The 20,456-nt window shown below is 37.5% G+C and overlaps 1 protein-coding gene across 9 annotated transcripts in view; it reads right to left on the bottom strand.

The window, feature by feature from the left end:
* Window positions 1-20,456, bottom strand: part of AGPS (alkylglycerone phosphate synthase) — a 133,401-nt gene that overhangs the window by 35,358 nt on the left and 77,587 nt on the right. For 5 of the 9 annotated variants that reach the window (XR_010591323.1, XR_010591324.1, XM_005300458.4 and 2 more), the window contains exons 14-16: window positions 16,848-16,960; window positions 7,185-7,254; window positions 2,067-2,128 (exon numbers count right to left, since the gene is read on the bottom strand). Coding sequence is in view for 5 of the 9 variants with exons in the window: in XM_005300458.4 (XP_005300515.1) it covers window positions 2,067-2,128; window positions 7,185-7,254; window positions 16,848-16,960 (245 nt within the window). In the remaining 4 variants the exon portion in view is untranslated. The remainder of the gene's footprint in view (window positions 1-2,066; window positions 2,129-7,184; window positions 7,255-16,847; window positions 16,961-20,456) is intronic. The other 4 variants (XR_010591325.1, XM_005300459.4, XM_005300460.4 and 1 more) reach the window with 2 other exon arrangements.

Raw genomic sequence — 20,456 nt, 5'->3', positions numbered from 1 at the left:
CAGTTTTAAAATCCTTCATGCCACCCACACATTTTAGAGAAGGAAACAGCAGCCCCTAAAACAAGGACTGAAACAGGGTTATACCAGCTGCTAAATCCAAGAACCGGGATGCTGGGTTTGTTGGGATTCTGAACATACACAAGTCATTTCAAACCTAATTTCATATCAACTCTATAATCATAAGCTATCAGGGGACCAAAACTGATAAGAATCTGTTTAATGTGTGGGGTAAACAGGAATTAAAAAAATAAAATAAAATGTACAGAGCAAATAGGTCAAATTCTGGAGCTCTCAAATGCTATGTAACCTATTTAAATATGTTTAGGCCTTGATTCTCAGCTGTGGCTGAGAGCTTAGGTGAAGCTTAGAAGAGAGAGATAATACTGCGGGCATCTGCACTGAGCTAGACCCCCATGTAAATGTAATTTGAATCAGCTGCCCAAGGGTATATCCGGCAGCCAAGGATCAACAGGATCTAAGGACATCCTAGCCATGCTCCCTGGTTGGGCTGTAGGGAAGGGTGGTCTCCCCTGGGCTGGGGAACTCCAGCTAGTCAAACTGGCTTCAAAGCCATTTTGTGTTGCCTCATTGCAGGGGAAAAGCTGGTATATAAACCTTAAGTCACATGATTGTTTAAGGTTAGGTAATACAAAATGAAGCCTACTTCCTTCCCCTGCTGGCTAGCTCACTTTTCTGAAAGCATCTTACTCACAATTCTGTCCCTGCTAAGCCAAGTACAGCTTTAGAAAAGCATCAAGCAAGGAGAGCTGCTGAGCATCTGCCTGCCACAGAGTGGCTGAGATAGCAGTTTTTCATGCTGGTTTTAAAATGCAGGACATGTCCTCTCCAAGTCTGGCCTACCACCAGATATGCTGGCACTTTTCCACCACTCCCACCAAATGGATCCATGCAGAGAGCAAGGTTTCATGATGCCTTAGATCAACATATCTCGTGTGCTCCTATGGGAGCAGAGAAGAGGCATATACAAGGATGGCTATTCAAAGAGAACCAATAGAGAAGTCAGGCAGCCGAAAAAGAGTAAGCTACCACTGTGCTCATCAACTTCAGCCCCCGCTAAGAATTGCTTCTGCAGTAAAAGCAGATGCACAGCTGGTACTGTTGTACTGTACCATACCACAGCCCCAGAAGAGATCTTACATCCACAGGAAGGGAGCTCACCCAACAAGTTGGGAAACATTTAACTCCTTCAGGAATTCTTCACAACACTACATAGTTTTAATAATTGAAACTGTAAAATCATCAAGTGTTATCAGCTCATTCACTCAACCTCTTAAGAATGGCCCTGCTACTGATTCCTGTGGCACCTCAAATTAACTTTTCTGCATAAAAACTGTCCATTTATGTTCATTCTTTATCTTTTAAGGATTGGTTTTTAGATCCACAATGGGACTTTCCTTTCACAAAAGCCTAAATTTACTTGTTAATCAGAGGCAGAAAATACTTAACACAAAATTTTCCAAAAGTCTGCAAAAGATTACATCTACCAGTTTTCTATTTTACAGTCTACTTTGATACATCTGTTATCTATTTTGATTTAAGAATGAACTTCAAAAGAAGAAAGTCTCTTATGTTTGATTTTTCAAATAACAGTTCAAAGACCAGAATTGTCACCTTGCAGACCCACAATAAAAAAAAGTTACAATCCTAAGCAAGCAACATAGGCATATTGTAAAATATTTATTGTGCATGGAATGGTTATGTATATGAAGTTTGCAATAGAATATGGCTCTGGTTCTACATTTTAATTTTTAATTTTAATTCAACAATACCAAAAGGGACTACACTTCTGACCACAGAAGTCATAGTTCATGCTTTACAATGGCTCAGAAGTACACAAGCTCACATTAACATAGCTTGGAGTGTCTTCGTGCTTAAGTACATATAACTGTTTATTCTTTACATTTTATGTATACACACTTTCAAATTCCTATCAATGTCTAAAACCAAAGAAAAAAATTCTCAAAACCAAACTGAATAAATATCCATTACAAGATAACGAAGTTTTAATAGAAGTTTTGAACAAAAGAATACTACAATTATTTTACCTATCCCAGGGAACAGAAGTCTCAAATGATTCTCCTATTACATAGTAATCCAGGCCCAGGTCCTATTAAAAGCATAAAAAGAAAGGAAAGGACCAGTGAATTAGTGTCCTAATGTACATCTTTAGCTTCAGGATTCCAATTTACTTTAGGCAGCTACTAGACAGAGAATCATTACGTTGTGTAATTTTTACATAGAAGACAGATTTGGCAATCTACACTTATAAGATTTACATATCTCAAAAATCAACGAATATCTATACTGGGACCAAAACTAAGTTTTAAATATTAGGAACAATGCTGAAAGGGACTGGGATGCAGAGCTTTTCATTTTTAGACAAATAGTACAAGTCTGACCCTAACTGGTAGCTACCAAACACTGTTACCACTGCTTCATGTTTAATAATCTATGTTAAACAACCTGGGGGCATTGCTCCTGTCTCTTAGTGAACAAGTATTTATATCACAAAAACAAAAACCGCCACTATACACAAAAGCACACTTCTTGGTTTTGATAGTGAAACTATCACACAAATAAATGCATTAGTTTCCTAAAAATGACACCATAAAGAAAAAGCAGTTTACAAACTACAATTTTGCCATAAGCCTGAAATATAAAAAAAGCCCCCAAAATTATATGCTAAGTAAAAAGATAGGCTTTTATGTACTCTTTGGAGAGTAAAATAATGAATTCTGAGATAAAAGTTCATTGCAAACAAACAAGAAACTTTTCACAGTAATAAACCTAATGGCAAAATAACTGAGAAACAAGTAAATTACTTGAGTAATTTTAAAAGAATTTGAATCTAAGTGTGTTGAAAGCCATTAGGATATCTGAAAATAAGTTCACTGGTTCTTCAAATCAGATGTACTATACAATTTTGAACAGCCTGCATCTGAGACTTTAAGAGACCACAGGATGTAAAGAAAAAGTGTGACTAGAGTATAAAAACATAACCAATACAGAGCACTCACTTACGGAATACAAAAATAAATCTGAATCAAGATTCAATGGAAAAAACATGATTTTATTAAATATCACCTTCCCTTTTTGCCCAAGACAAGAAAGTTAGCGACAAAGTGAATGTAGTGATAAAGCTAAGTGATGTTACCATAGAATCAGACTAACAAACAGTTGGACAACAATTGTCAAGGAAACAGTATTCATTGTTAGACTCAAATCAATAAAAGTTTAGAGAAATCAAGTGGGCCAACTCTATGAGAGAAGGGCCTAGAAGGGAAATTGCCATAAAAATGAGAAAATACTACGGGAGATGAGAAAAAGGGATAGCAATGCCTAGGAGATATACAGTCAGGAAGACTTAGGAGTCATGGTTTAACATGTGGTTTATTGAAGTCCAAAAAGGCAAAAAACAAAAACAAAAATAACTCACCAAACAAATAAGACAACTCCCAACCTGCCAGTTAGTAAAAAGAAATAATTAACTTCAATAATTAAATTTGAAAAGTGGGATCATGATTGAAAGTATTACTGGAGAGAGATCTAGAAAGCCAAGAGAAATATTCTCCAATTAGGTCTTTGAAAAAGGAAGACAGACTAGAAGCAAGAACAACTAGATAAAGAACTGGGGAAGACAGAAGCAGCCAAACTGTGACTATTCTAAAAGCTTCAGAACGTGTACCACCACGAAGATATTCACAACAGCTGTCCTGTGGAGGTTAAGAGTTGTTATTGACTGGACAACAAATGTGAGAAGGGGGCTGATTAAGTGCAATTATTCACCACATTATAAACAGAAGAAAGGACAAATGAAAGAATGAACTAAAATGCTGATAAAGTAAAAGTGGACTAAATTCATGTTGATGCAAGTATATATTAACTGTTTGATATAAAGAGCGCACATTTTATATTATGCACACCTATAACAACATTATAAAGGTGCTCCTGCTTGCAGAAGGCTTAAGTCTACCATAAAGATTATGGGATACAATATCACAAATGGGAAACAGTGTTACACAGCACAAGTATGTTTGCAATTTTGAAACCATGGTATCATAATGTAGAGGAAAATTCTATTACCAAAATGCTTGTTCAATTTACTAGTCATTTTGTGAAGAAGGCTTAGAGACTGCTCATAATTCTGAATGGAAAACTTGAGAGAGACATATTTGAAACTTAGTTTTTTAAATCTCTGAATCATTGTATTTTAGGCATTTCTACTAGAACTATGGCTGAGTATTTGAACACTAACAATATTTAGTATTCTGTCTAACTGTATACCTCCATACATATGCACAGCTCTAAGTAACAATAGCAGATATACATGTGCATCCAAGGCCGGGTATTGGCTCATCATATTGAATTACTGACCATGTGAATAGAAAACACTAGAGGATTATAAAGTATTCTAATCTTTAAAGATGGAGTGAATCTTGTCTAAGGAGTTCTCTTGTGGCTTACAAAGAAGTTTCCTGCACTGATTCCCGGTCTTGTTCACCGGACCAGAGCTCTATTGAAGATAGGAACTCAACTGCTGGGAAGAGCTCCATGCACTGCTTAAGTGACTCCTTTGGAGAAACAAGGAGTGGCAGTAATAAGCCATGGAGAAAGTCCATCCTGTCGTTCCAGCTGCAAGAATGCTAGCTATAACATGGGATCTTGAAGTCAAGTATTTTATAGTGGATGTAATGGGATAGATCCTCCAGGATGCAGATGACTCATTGAGAAATGCAAAGAAAAAAGTGCATATCTATGGTGAAAAGGTCTGCCAAACTACTGGTGTGCATATACATCAAACAATTATTGCTGACTGGTTAGTATTACGGTAGCACCCGGAGGCTCGAACAAAGATTAGGGCCCCATTATGCTAGGCACCGTACAAACAGTCCCTGCCCCTAAGAGCTTACTATTTAAATAGACAAGACAAAGGGTACTAGGAAAGGATGTATTTATCCCCATTTTATAGATGGAGAACTGAAGCACAGAGAAATTAAGTAACTTGCCCAAAGTCATACAGAAAGTCAGAAGCTTGAAACTGAACATAGTCTCTTAAGTTCCAATCCAAAGACTTAACCACAAAGTCTTCCTTCCTTGCTGAAGAATTGCCTTTTAAACACCCTTAAGTCCTACAATTAAAACCAACATTGAGTACTGAGTTTGTAGATGGGAGACAGGTAATCCTACTTCTGTCACTTACTCCGTTTGTGACCTGGGGAAAGTCACTTATGGCCTGATTTTCAGAGGTAAACAGCATCTGCATCTCCCAAAAGGTCAGTGGGACACCTGGATGCTTAGCACCTCTAAAGATCGGTCCATTGAGATTTACAATTCAATTTCTTTGTCTGGAAAAAAATTTGTCATAAAAAGGGGGTGCAAATTAATGTTTGTACAGTGTTTTAAAAGTGAAAACCACAAATAAGTGCCAATTTTATGTACATGCAGTATTGTTGTAGATGTGCTGGTCCCAGAATATTAGAAAGAGAGAGAAGGTGGGTGAGGTAATATCTTTTATTGGACCAACTTCTGTTGGTGAGAGACGAGCTTTCGAGCTTACACATGACTCTTCTTCAAGTCTTGGAAACTAACTCAAAGCATCATTGCAAGGGCCTACCAAATTCATGGCCATGAAAAACACGTCATGGACCATGAAATCTGGTCTCCCTGCGTGAAATCTGGTCTTGTGTGCTTTTACCTATACTATACAGATTTCACAGGGGAAACCAGCGTTTCTCAAATTGGGGGTCCTGACCCAAAAGGGAGTTGCGGGGGGAGGGAGGGTGTCGTCACAGTATTGCCATCCTTACTTTTGTGCTGCTGCCTTCAGAGCTGAGTGGCCGGAGATTGGTGGCTGCTGACTGAGGGCCCAGCTCTGCAGGCAGCAGCGCAGCAGTAAGGGTGACAATACCATACCATGCCATCCTTACTTCTGCGTTCCTGCCTTCAGAGCTGGGCGGCCAAACAGTGGCAGCTGCTAACCGAAGGCCCAGCTCTGCAGGCAGCAGCGCAGCAGTAAGGGTGACAATACCATACCAGGCCATCCTTACTTCTGTGCTGCTGCTGGCGGTGGCTCTGCCTTCAGAGCTGGGCTCCCAGCCAGCAGCTGCTGCTATCCAGCTGCCAAGCTCTGAAGGCAAAGCTGCTGCCAGCAGCAGCACAGAAGTAACGGTAGCAGTACTGCAACCCCCTCAACACCTTTTTTGGGTCAGGACCCCTACAATTACAACACTGTGACATTTCGAATTTAAATAGCTGAAATAATGAAATTTACGACTTTAAAAATCCTATGACTGTTAAATTGACCAAAATGGACCGTGAATTTGGTAGGACCTAGTCATTGCTAAATACAAGGTGGAACACATTTTAAGTAGTTAGCACATTTCAAGGGACCATTTAGGGTGAAGTTTCCCATTAACACACTTACAGTCATAGGGAGGAAAGGGGGGGGGGGGGGCGGGGAACCAACTTTGGGGGAGTTGTTAGTGGGTTACAGATTGTTGTAATAAGCCATAAATCCAATGTCTCTATTCGGTCCATGGTTTTTAATGTCTACCAAAGTGTAACGAATTTAAGCTCACAGGCCCATCTTTTAAAAGTGTTGTTCAGGTTTCCTTTGAGGAAGGGAACTGAGAGGTCAGATATGGAGTGATTGCTTTGTGAAAAAAAAGTTTACCCACACGTGATCTGATGTTTTTGTCTTATGTTCCTGTGTGAATTCATTTGAGCGCGCAGTGATTGTCTGGTTTCACCCCACAACAGTTGCTATTGTGGCATTTAGTGTACTGGATGAGGTCCACTACATGTTGTGATAGGCATGTGTCTAGCAAAACTTTGCCAGACACTAAAAAAAAAATCATGGATTTTTACCTTATTTAGCAGTGACACACTGAATTAGTTTCACAGAAGCTGAAGAAGAGCTCTGTATATGCTCAAAAGCTTGTCTCTCTCATCAACAGAAGCTTGTCCAATAAAAGATATTACCTCACCCAACTTCTCTCTAAATTTATGTACATGTAAAAAAGGCATAGCCCCTAGAGAGAGTTTTGATTAATCTTTTCAAGTCTAAAGAAAGTTTGCACAAAGAATTTGAAAAAAATCTTTATGCTTTCTATATGATTTGTTGGGTACGGAAATAGTCACACCAGAGAATAAGAGTGACCTACCCGAAGGTAAGCGATGACAAATGTCAGCATGTAACCTCTCTGTCCATTATCTTCTCCAGCTGCCAGACCACTGCAATTGATGACAGTTAATTATTAACATAGATCTCAAGTGAACTGTTTTTCACAGCTTTCCAATAAAAATAATAAAATACTTTGGGTCAAGAAATGTATATGCAAATAGATCAGAGAGAACTTCAACTTGAAATGTTTCCAATTTAAACCTGAGTGAAAATTTGTTTCAAATCACCACACCTAGCAGAAATCCTCCTATTTTTTAAAAACAATGTTTTATCTTCCGGATTGTTGAAAGGCCCACACGAAAAAGGGGAACTGAAAGTACAGACTGGGTAAATAGTGAAACTCGCTATACATGGTGTTGTTCCGTACAAAATTAACAACCCGGGTGGGGGTGGGGGGAGTATTTCTCAGTGATGCTAGCCACAGACATCACTTGTAAAAACTGTAGGTAAACTTGCTAGTGTTTAAAATGTGTCCACTACACACTTTTAAATCTATTTTATTTGTAAAACCTGAAATTTACAATAATTTTGTCTTATTTTAAGTTGGATACAGAATTTGGGTAATCAAGATGATAGTCTAAAAAGTTTAATATTAAAAGTTATATTCGTAAACCTAAGACTATCAAAAGGTATGTATCCTTACTATGTGTTTGTACAGGGTCTAGAACAATGGGGCCCAAACCATCATTGGGGCCTCTGGCTGCCACTATAATACAAGTTATTAGTACTACTCATGCAATTGTTATGACTTCCAAATAAGGAGGTTTCATCCTGGAATTAAGGTTGAAAGAGCTGATGATTAATTCAGGGTAACATGTATTACAGAGATTGTGTAATTATCCCAAAGTCAGGTATTAAAACCCCAGGAATTCAGAGTTAAGATTAAACAAAAGAAATGCAAACATATAGGGAAGTTCACAGTTAGGACACCAGAACTCTGTCTCATAACAATACCATGTAATAAAACATAATTATGATTAGTTTGTACAATAGACTATATTAAGCAGATTTTAAAAGAATAGTTTTTTTCATTTTCTCTCTCTTCATGTCACTACAAGGCAGCACTAAAGTTGTTGGATTCCTTCATTGTGCATTTCCACACCTTAACATGTTTGTCTTTTAAATTAAGCTTAAACTCTGGATCTCCTGCATTTTCATAGATGTTAAGGGCAGAAGGAACCATTACATCATCTAGTCTAAATTGTGTTTGACTGAAGTGTATAATCCAGAAAGGCTTCTAGTCTTGATTTGAAGATATCATGAGATGGAGAATCCACCACTGCATTTGGTTGTTTGTTCCAAGTGTCATTCACCCTCACCATTAAAAATCTGTGCCTTATTTCTAATTGCAATTTGTCTGGCTTTAGCTTCCAGCCATTAATTCTGGTTATGCCTTTCTCTGCTAGACTAAAGAGCCATTGGGCACCTAGTATGTTCTCACCACAAAATTAATTATACATTGTAATCAAGTAATCTCTCAATCTTCTAGCTGACAAGATTAACAGACAGACCTCTAAATTTCTCACTGTAAGGCATTTTCTCTAACCTTCAAACAGTTTTTGTGGTTCTTTTCTGCACTCATGCCAGTATTTCAACATCCTTTTAAAAATGTGGGCACCAGAACTGGACACAGCATTCTAGTGTATGTATCATCAATGCAATATATAAAGGTAAAAACCACCTTCCTACTCCCCTGTTTATACATCCAATTATTTAATTAGCCCTTTTAACCATAGCATTGCTCTGGGAGCTCTTGTCCATTACAACCGCTAAATCCTTTTCACAATCACTGCCATCCAGGATGCATTACCCAATTTTGTAAGCAAGGCCTTCCTTCTTTGTTCCTAGATGCAAGACTTCAAATTTGGTTATTTTAAAATACATTTTGTTTGATCGAACCTAGCTTACCTAAGCAATCCAGAACACTCTGTATGACTACCTTGTCCTCATTTATAATGCTTGTGGTTTTTTTTTTTTTTGAATAATTACACCATTACCTTACCTTCAATTTAATATAATTTTATATCGAGGATTTTTATTTTTTTTTTTAAGATTAAAAACTACACACATGAGCCGTTAAAAAATGAAGAGAATGTTACAATGTGATATTTATAATTATCTAAACACATGTAATATCAGCTTTGAAATCTTTTAGGGCCAGATTAATCAGCATGCGCTGCCAGGTTTACTTCAGTCTGGAGCAGCATAAAGTCAGTTTCTACCAGCTCCTGTTTCCCTGCTGCATACACACAGTTTACTCCTCACTAACCTACATCCAAACTCCCCAAGTTTCCTGAGTTTGCTCCTGTCCTCCCCTTCCTTCCTGGTCTCCCTCTTGAATAGATCTGGTACAACAGATAGATTTGGAAAACAAATATTTAGGATTAATGGTTTGGCCATTCTTCATAACTAAAAGTTTCTTCTCCAACAGGGAATTATGAACAACAATCTTCTACGAAGAATTCCAGTAAGGACTGCCTTCTTGAAAAATGGCTGCCTTCTCTTTTTATCATCAACTTAAACATACTTAATTTTTAGTAAAAACTGAGCATCTGCCCTCTGAAAATCAAGCTACTTTATGTCGTCTCAAGGTGAGCACACAAAAATGGAAGCACCCCATATTATTTGTATTACCATAGTGCTTACGAGTAGGACTTCGTTGTGTTAGCTCTGCACAAACAGAACAAAATAAAAAAACAAAACTGTTCCTGCTCCACAAGTTACTTTTGAAAATATAGGCCTAAGTGTAAGATGTTCCTGATTCTTTTTCAATATTTGTTCACCAGAGGTTTATTAACCCCAACTTCTTTTCTGTATCAGTGCTACAACCACCAGCTTTAAGAACTGAACAAGTCATAACACTGAGATGGAGACTAAACCGCTTAAATCTTCATGATTCCATGGACTTTATAGATAAGTAGAAGTTTTTGTTTGTTTTTAATTGTTCTTCGATAGAATCCATGTGTCAAGAGAATATAAAAGGTTAACCATAGTTCCAAAGTTAAGAGGATTGCCATAAAAAGAAGTTGAACTTCATTTAATTTTTACTTTTCTTAGTAGATTCCACACAGTTCCTAGACAAAGAACACCCTCTAAATCAATCACCGGGGTGTTTCTAAAATCATTCACATTGAAAATAAGAGTTCAGAGAACATTTCCCTCAAAACTACAGGAATGCAGCCAGAAAATCTCAGAACATCTAGTAAAACTTTAGCCTATGTTTGATTCGATTCAACTACTAAATTTGGTTTTGCCTCTCCCCTACAGTCACTGGGATGTCTTCCTGAACATTCGCCTTGCTCTTTTCTCAATACACAAAAGGCATTCCATACAAATAGGAATATAAGGTAAGAGTTTGGGACAGGTGAACTTTGCTTTTCTATTAATTTTAAGTTATTTTCCATAAGCAAGATTTATACTTCAGTATATACTTTCTGCAGCCATGTAGTAAAAAGCTCACCAGTGTAAAGTAATGTGAAAAGCAAACACTCTCTTTAAACAGCATCAGTTAGGTCTTGGCTACACTGGCGCTTTACAGCGCTGCAACTTTCATGCTCAGGGGTGTGGAAAAACACCCCTCTGAGCGCAGCAAGTTACAGCACTGTAAAGCGCCAGTGTAAACAGTGCCCCAGCGCTGGGAGCATGGCTGTAAGCTAATCCCCTCGGGAAGGCGGAGTACCTGCAGTGCTGAGAGAGCTCTCTCCCTGAGCTGGCGCCGTGACCACACTCGCACTTCAAAGCGTTGCCACGGGAGCGCTTTGGAGTTTCGAGTGTAGCCAAGCCCTTAAAATAAAGATCTCTGCCTATTTGTTGTTCACTTGGAGATTTAGTAAAAAGTTAGGAAAGTGAGTCTTTAAGCGATCAAATGTGATCAAAACAAATGTTAGTAGCTTAACATCAATATTTCTTTAAGAGATTAATGACTTGATTGGCACATTGCTGAACAGACTATGAAGCGAAAATGAGATTTATATTTTAAACCCTCAATGTAAAAAGGTGAATATTTTCAAGCATCAGGTGCTTGAATCAAACAGCATTTACAGCAAAACCTGTCTCATTACCATCACTGCAATCCCAGTTGAGCCTCCTTGCAGTAGCAGAATTCAAATACAAATAAACTGATAAACACGAATGTCCTCAATCTAGTCAAAACTGTTTCTCATGAGGCTACATACTTTTGCTTCCTTAGATGTGAATGGGACTTAATTCCTGGGGGTTTTTTTCCTAGACAAAAAACTGCCAAGATTTAACTGATCTCTTTCTCTGCTAATATTGAAATTTTAAGTTGTCATAGTCCTAGGGTTTTTTACATAATACTTCTCAGCTTTGCTAGATCAATCAGTATTTCATGATCAATCTTTCCAGCAGATTTAGTTCAAATTGTTGCATAACTCCCTAGTTTCAGTTTTGTATGAGCCAAAAAAAGCTCAAATTCTGATCAGCTAAAAATTACTGGGTTTGACCATTACAAAACTGCTGACTCTTGGTGCTTTTGTAGCTAAATAGCTTAAGGTTGCTAGCGTAACAAAACAATACTGATTAAACTTGCTAGTTTCAGCAAAACTTCTCTCTGGCACCAAGAAAACAAAGGTTCGGCAACAGGTTTATGGGAACACCTTTTGACATGTCAAACCTGAGATTCAGAATAAAACTTGGCAATGTTTGAGGTTTTTCAGGTTCTAGTTTTAGACTGAAGATTTCCTCTCAAGAAAAGACCATATCTCTGTGTGTTTGGATAAACACAAACAGTGTGTTTGGTGTTAATAAATTATTATTATAACATTCTTGAATCAGATCATGTTTGTTCTAAGTCTGTCAAGTGGTTAAAAAAATTAATCGTGATTAATTGCACTGCTAAATAACAGAATATCATTTAAATATTTTTGGATATTTTCTACATTTTCAAATATATTGATTTAAATTATAACAGAATACAAAATGTACAGGGCTCACTTTATATTTATTTTTTATTACAAATATTTGCACTGTAAAAAGCAAAAATTGTATTTTTCAATTCACCTAATACAAGTACTGTAGGGCAATCTTTTTATCATGAAAGTTGAACTTACAAAAAAACTGCATTCAAAAATAAAATAATGTAAAACTTTAGAGCTTACTAGTCTACTCAGTCCTACTTCAGCCAATCGCTCAGACAAGCAAGTTTGGTTACAATTTGCAGGAGATAATGCTGCCTGCTTCTTGTTTACAATGTCACCTGAAAGTGAGAACAGGCATTCGCATGGCACTGTTGTAGCCGGTGTCGCAAGGTATTTACATGCTAGATGCGCTAAAGATTCATATGTCCCTTCATGCTTCAACCCCCATTCCAAAGGGCATGCATCCAGGCTGATGACAGGTTCTGCTCACTAATGATCCAAAGCAGAATGGACTGACGCATGTTCATTTTCATCATCTGAGCCACATGCCACCAGCAGAAGGTTGATTTCCTTTTTTGGTGGTTCGGGTTCTGTAGTTTCTGCATCGGAATATTGCTCTTTAAGACTTCTGAAAGCATGCTCCACACCTCGTCCCTCTCAGATTTTGGACGAAGCTTCAGATTTTTGACGAAGCTTCAGATTTTTAAATCTTGTGTTGAGTGCTGTAGCTATTGTGACGTTGCACCCCATAATGCTTTATAGAAATATGCTTATGAGTGTAAATATGACATAACTGGAATATGTTTTATGCTAGATATGCAATGTAACATATCTCTGCAAAGGTTATGATCTACTGAGTATATTCATCCTATTTGCATGCATGTATCATTTTTGTATTTGAAGTTATGAATATTGGCTATGTACTTGTTTGATTTTAAGTAGCCTCAGTGAAGCATTTGGTCAGCTTCCTGAGAAGACTATTCTCAGTAAATGCCCAATCAAGAAACACTTAAACTGACAATGAACTCAGAGACGCCAATCCACATCTGAGCTTTCCTGGGAAATGGGGCGTCAGCCTGTAAAAAACTGAGTCATGCATGGACATGTGCCTTGCCCATGTGTCTGCAAAACTCCATCATGTGGAAGGGATTTTACATAGGAGAGAAGGGGTTTCCACCCACAAAAGACGAAGTCTATTTAAGCTCCTGGAAGCCCCTCCATTTTGGTCTTCAGCTGGCACAAAAGATATCTCCTTGGGGTGGAGAGGCTACCTGAAAGAAACTGGAACAAAGGACAATAACTACAGAGTGTGAGCGATTGCTGGACCCAGACTAGGAGGAAGTTTAGTCTGTAAAAGAGGCTTATTGGAACATCTCTGAGGGTGAGATTTACCGGCATTTAGTTTTTACTGTATTAGGCTTAGACTTGCATGTTTTTGTTTTATTTTCTTGGTAATTTACTTTATTCTGTCTGTTATTACTTGGAACCACTTAAATCCTACTTTTTGTACTTAATAAAATCACTTTTTACTTATTAATTAACCCAGGGTATGTATTAATGCCCGGGATGGGCGAGGTGGGGGGAGGGGGGGGAGAGAGACAAACACCTGTGCATCTCTCTCTCTCTCTCTCTGTGTTATAGAGGGTGAACAATTTATGCGTTTACCCTGTATAAGCTTTATACAGGGTAAAACGGATTTATTTGGGGTTTGGGACCCCATTGGGAGTTGGGTATCTGAGTGCTGGAGTCAGCAGCACTTCTTAACTGAAAACAGCTTAAGCCTGCAGCTTGTGGGGGATGTGGTTCAGACTTGGATCTGTGTTGGCAAGGTTCTGAAGTCCCAAGCTAGCAGGGAAAACGGGCTCAGAGATAGTCCTAGCACATCAGGTTGCAGTCCCAAGGGGGTTTCTCTGATCCAACCCGTACAAACATGTGCAGGGTCCTCATCAGAGACTGCTATAACATGAACTATATGGCAGAATGCAGGTAAAATAGAGCAGGAAACGTATGCAATTCTCCCACAAGGAGTTCAGTCACAAATTTAAATTAACACTTTTTTTAACTAGCATCAGCAGCATGGAAGCATGCCCTCTGGAACAGTGGCCGAAGCATGAAGGGGCATATGAATGTTTAGCATATCTGGCACGCAAATATTTTGCAACGCCAGCTACAAAAGTGTCATGCGAATGCCTTTTCTCACTTTCAGGTGACGCTGTAAATAAGAAGCAGGCAGCAGTATTTCACGTAAATGTAAACAAACTTGTTTGTCTTCGTGATTGGCTGACCAAGAAGTAGGACTGAGTGGACTTGTAGGCGCTAAAGTTTTACATAACTGCACTCAAACAAAACAAAATGTAACAAAACAAAAAAATCATCTACATTTGTAAGTTACACTTTCACGATAAAGAGATTGCACTATAGTATTTGTATGAGGTGAACTGAAAAATACTATTTCTTTTGTCATTTTTACAGTGCAAATATTTGTAATCAAAAATATTATAAAGTGAGCACTGTACACTTCGTATTCTGTGTTGTTAGAGAAATCAATACATCTGAAAATTAGAAAAACATCCAAAAATATTTAATAAATTTCAATTACTATTCTCTTGTTTAACAGTGCTATTAATCACGATTAACTAAAAAAAATTAATTGCGATAAAAAAATGAATCGCATGAGTTAATCGACAGCCCTACTTTGTTCGTTTTTTGAGTCTTTTTACAAATAATCTCTACCAGCAAATTACTACTATGGAAAAATAACAAAAGATGTGGATTGATTAATCACTGGTCTTAATGTTTTTTGTTTTTAAATGATCTAAATATTTTCTAATTCTGAACTAATTGACTCTCTTCCCACAGTTCTATTTCCATTTTAAAAATGAAAGTAAACTTCTAAGGAGTATTATTTAAACACATATTTCAGCACATATTTTTATGTTATGTGACATGATCCAAAATTATGAGAACTCCATCTTAGCTCTTCCACAAAGTTCTGAGAAAATAAGTAGTATGTGCAAGACATCTCAGCGTAATACAGATGTGTTCAAATATATGAAATTACACCATTGCACAGATATCTTAATAGTGGCTCCTTGAATTCATAACTAAGGTATAGGTTGTATTTACATACTCTTGTACTCACCAGGTGAGCAAAACTGGAATGGCTATAATAGTAGACTATTAAGTCGCAAAGGTGCTTTGGGTATGAGTGAGCAAAGACATTGGGGCCAGAGAGAAGGCAAGAGATGGGGAGACTTGTGTTGCTCAACAGCAACATAAACCCACCAATATAGGAACAATGCTGAAGAGGTGTCCTATTTTTCGTTGGCTTGAATCTTATGGCTGCAACAAAGGGCATCATAATTGTTTTAAAGACACGGTGGCATGAGTCCTCAGGACTGTGGTCTAGAAAAGAAACCCCCAGTGAAGAGGGGTAAAAATGAAAGTAATTTACAAATAAAAATGGAGCTAGAAGCTTAAACTGATCAAAATTAAAGCCTCATTTTCATTACTATATGCAGAACTGGTAGCTCCACCTATAGATAAGGTTGCCTAACACTTTCCATTTATAAGATCCTGTTTTCAGTGCACTGACTGAAACAGGGGTCCAGTGGAAAAAGTAGTATGTGATCATGTAATTAAAGAGTTATAACATATACACACAGGGGGATGATTCACAGTTGCACTAGCAGCTTTAATTCTGGCATTTGCTAACTTCTGAGTGCTTGTCTTTGCAACCTTATGTTCTCGTGTATTTTTATATGTAATAGAAAAAAGCTAATGAAGTGCACTCAAAAAAAAAAAATCGAGGGAATTTTATATATTCAAGAGTGACCAGGATACCAAATTGTTTATGTTAAACATGCTTTCCGAACCACCTAGGGAAAATTTGGTTTATAGTGTGAGTTCGAAAAGGTGGTCTAAAAGCACAGAAAAACTTAATATGAATTTATAAAGTACAGTACTGACAGCTTTATTCAAAAAGGTATGAAAAGTACAACTGAGAAGTAGAATTAAAACTATTAGTAAGCAGAGTAAATAGCAGCAAAGAGTTTGTTTAAAAAGGAAATAAAAATGCAGTTCTGACAAATGAGATTTTCACCACGATTTTCATCAATCAGTCTTGTAATCAATCAAGCCAGATGGACAGAAACCACCCTATCATTACTCAGCCTGTTACTGAAGTGAAATGTTTTCTGTCCCTTTGTAACAGCACAACACAATCAGTGACAAGGGGTGGGATGCAGCTAATTCATCAAATTCTTTTGATTAAACACAATTTCCCCTTAAAACAAGCTTCCTTTTTTTTAATATGCTCTAGTCAATATTGCCAAATATTAACCTTACAATTTTGTCTCCCTCCTCTGTGCTTTAGGAAGGACATTAGTCTAGTGTCACAAAATAACAGTCAGCTTCCAGGTCTACAAGTCTGAACACTATGATTAGCATGAAAGAAAGCTTTAACAAAATTTTAGATTCTATATTTAGTCAGATACTGTAATAAACTATATCTAATTGCAGTTTCTCACATTAAAATGATAATCAGAAAATTAAATTGCTATTAACTGTAAAGTTATATTTATAAAAAGGAACATTGTATATTTAATTCTACAGATTTTCATTTTAACTTTATAAAAAGGTTTAAGGACACAATACATAAAAATTTCCATTTTGTTTTTTGTCTTAAAAATGCAGTAGCCTAATTTTAACTGGGAAATTTAACACAGACACTCCATATCAGAAATAAAATTCCTTGAAAATCATACCCAAATTTGGCAGCGATATCATAAACTTGCTTTTCATGCTGAAGAACCTTCTCTCTGTCACCCTCAAAGAGTAATGTAGCTACACACAGTTCGTTGGGATCAAATCCTTTAAACTGTGAAAAGAAAATACCTGTATCATGTTATAGTCCACATGGCAGAATCCAGGCTTAAATAAATCTACTTTTTCCCTTTTCCTTCAACTACACATAGGTACACTGTACTTTAAGTCACTTGGGGTTAGCAAGTATTCTTGTGGAATAGGAATAGGATAGTGCTTAAAGAAAACAAGTTGCACAGAATATTTCAGGTAATTTCTAGTCTATTTTCAAGCACTCTTGACATCATTCATAGAAATTTTTGTGCACCACACTAAACAACTGAAGACGAATACAGACATTTGATATGTTATATGACAAATTACTAAGTGGAGGTGTTTTACGCAGCACAGGAACAAGGGAATTTTATGTTCCTCTTAGAAATTCTTCCATATGAAAATTATGCCTTTAATGTTACTGCTTTCACCTCAAAACCACTGGGAGGTGGCAGTGACGTGATCCCAGACAGTATCATTCTACTAGACTTGCAGAGGGCAAGCTTCTGCACTGCTAAAGGCACTTTGAATACAGGGGCAGAGAGGAAAGATAAATCCATCCGTTTGTAGCCTTGATTCTCCAAGCAGTTAGAAGGGAACGTGTGTGCCCTTCTGTTCCCACTTAGTATTACTCTTCAAAAATGCTAAAGAAAAGCAACCAGAAGAATGAGTCACTATGCTGGTCAAGCATTGTTGCCAGGAGCATCATCATTCGTACAATTCTGGACCAGGGAAGGCACTATAAGGAAAGGAGAGAAATAAACAAGGAAGAAGAATTTAAAAAGTGGGGGAGGAGTATACCACAAGTGCAAAAGCGGTAGGGGAAGAAACTTCATCAAGTGGTTTGATGGTATCTCGGTCTGGAAGTGCATTTAGTCTCATGTTCCAAGAACGGGAATTTGGAGCTTTGGTAGGCACCAGGTCAAAGATCACTGAAGATATTCCAAGAGATTGACAGGCTTGTATATTGCTCTTTAATAGTCACTGAAAGAGTATTCATTGGCTCCAGAAAGCTTTCACCAAGTAGAAAATTTTAGGAAAGGAAGTGAGGAAGAATATAAAATAGGAGGAGGTTGCAGAAGTCCCTTCCTATTGTCCAAGTGGAAAGGGTGAAAGAAATGAGTACCTACTAAGAAATGCGTTGTATAAGGGGAGAGAGCTAAGCACACAAACAGAAATAAAAGGGGAATGAAAAGAGGTGCATGAAAAAAGAATAACTTTACTGTCAGGGCAGAATTGATAAAAACACAATCAAATTAATAATGGACTTTAGCTTAGGTATGCATATAAGAGATACATAAAAACACACATTACTACATACAAAAAATACATTAATAATGTTATCTAGGTTCTAGGTGGTAAAAAAAGGCATCCAAAAGTTTGCAAATGCCAGAACTAAAGTTACCTGTGAAGCCTTAATTAAGCTCCTCATGTGCTTGCATTAGGATACACTAATTACATGATCATTACCATTTTTTCCACAGCACACTGCCTCGTTCACTGCACAAAACGAACAGTGCTCACTGAATAAGCGGCTATTCAATATTTTGTTTTATGCTAATCATTCAATGTGTGGCCTTATTTACTTCACACTGATCAAACCCTTCTCTGGATACAGGATTACTAATTTCCTTATGGACTTTTCTACGGTGCTCACTGTAGCATCTGAATGTGTCACAAACATTAATTTATTTTCACAACATAGCTATGATGCAAGTTATTATTCCAGTTATATAGATGGGAAACAGACAGACATTTGTGACAGATGTATACTAATGCAAGAAGTATGGGGAATAAGCAGGAAGAACTCAAAATGCTAGTAAATAAACACAACAATGACATAGTTGGCATCACAGAAACTTGGTGGGATAATATGCATGACTGGAATATTGCTATAGAAGGGTATAGCTTGCTCAGGAAGGACAGGCAGGGAAAAAAAGGTGGTGTTATCTTATATATTACAAATGTATACACTTGGATGGAGGTTCAGATGGAAATAGGAGACAGCCTTTGTTGAAAGTCTCTGGGCAAAGATAAAAGGGATAAAAAACAAGGGTGATGTCATGGTAGGTATCTACTATAGACCACCTAACCAGGAAGAAGAGGTGGATGAGGCTTTTTTTTAAAAGCAACTAACAAAAATAATCCAAAGCACAGGACTTAGTGGTAATGGGGGACTTCAACTACCCAGACATCTGTTGGGAAAAATAATACAGCAGGGACAACAAATTCAACAAGTTCTTAGAATGTATTGGAGACAATTTTTTATTTCAAAAGGTGGAAAAAGCTACTAGGGGACAGGCTGTTCTAGATTTGATTTTGACAAATAGGGAGGAACTGGTTGAGATTTTGAAAGTGGACGGCACACACTTTTTGGGTGAAAGTGATCATGAAATGGTAGAGTTCAGGATTTTAAGGAATGGTAGGCGGGAGAACAGCAAAATAAAGACAATGGATTTCAAGCAGGCGGACTTTAGCAAACTCAGGGAGTTGGTAGGTAAGATCCCATGGGAAGCAAGTCTAAGGGGAAAAAGAATTGAAGATAGTTGGCAATTTTTCAGAGACATTATTAAGGGCACAAGAGGAAACTATCCTACTGCGTAGGAAAGATCGGAAGTATGGCAAGAGACCACACTGGCTACAAAAGTGGAAACTAAGTCAAATTACAAAGGATGAATATAAGTCCCACAAGTATGTAGGGACAAAATTAGAAAGGCCAAGGCACAAAATGAGATCAAACTAGCTAGAGACATAAAGGGTAACAAGAAAACATTCTACAAATACATTAGAAGGAAGAGGAAGACCAAGGACAGGATAGGCCTGTTACTCGGTGGGGGGAGGGGGAGAAGAAGAAGGAGATAACAGAAAATGTGGAAATGGCAGAGGTGCTTAATGGACTTCTTTGTTTCAGTTTTCACCAAGAAGATTAGTGGTGATTGGATGTCTAACATAGTGAATGCCAGTGAAAATGAGATAGGATCAGAGGCTAAAATAGGGAAATAAGTTAAAAATTATTTAGACAAGTTAGATGTCTTCAAATCACCAGGGCCTGATGAAATGCATTCTAGAATACTGAAGGAGCTGATTGAGGAGATATCTGAGCCATTAGCAATTATCTCTGAAAAGTCAGAAGATGGGAGAGATTCCAGAAGACTGGCACTATATTTGCCCTTTTCCAATCTACAAAAAGGGAAATAAGGGTAATCCAGGGAATTACAGACCAGTCAGCTTAACTTTTATACCTGGAAAGATAATGGAGAAAGTTATGCAATCAATGAGCAAAATCTAGAAGATAATAACGTGATAAGTAATAGTCAGCATAGATTTGTCAAGAACAAATCATGTCAAACCAACCTGATAGCTTTCTTTGACAGAGTAACAAGCCTTGTGGATGGGGAGGAAGCGGTAGACGTGGTATATCTCGACTTTAGTAAAGCTTTTGATACGGTCTTGCATGACCTTCTCATAAACAAATTAGGGAAATGCAACCTAGATGGAGCTCCTGTAAGGTGGGTGAA

The sequence above is a fragment of the Chrysemys picta genome, chromosome 11 (assembly GCF_011386835.1).
Source record: "Chrysemys picta bellii isolate R12L10 chromosome 11, ASM1138683v2, whole genome shotgun sequence".
NCBI lineage: Eukaryota > Metazoa > Chordata > Testudines > Emydidae > Chrysemys > Chrysemys picta.
This window is presented reverse-complemented; position numbering and strand designations above follow the sequence as displayed.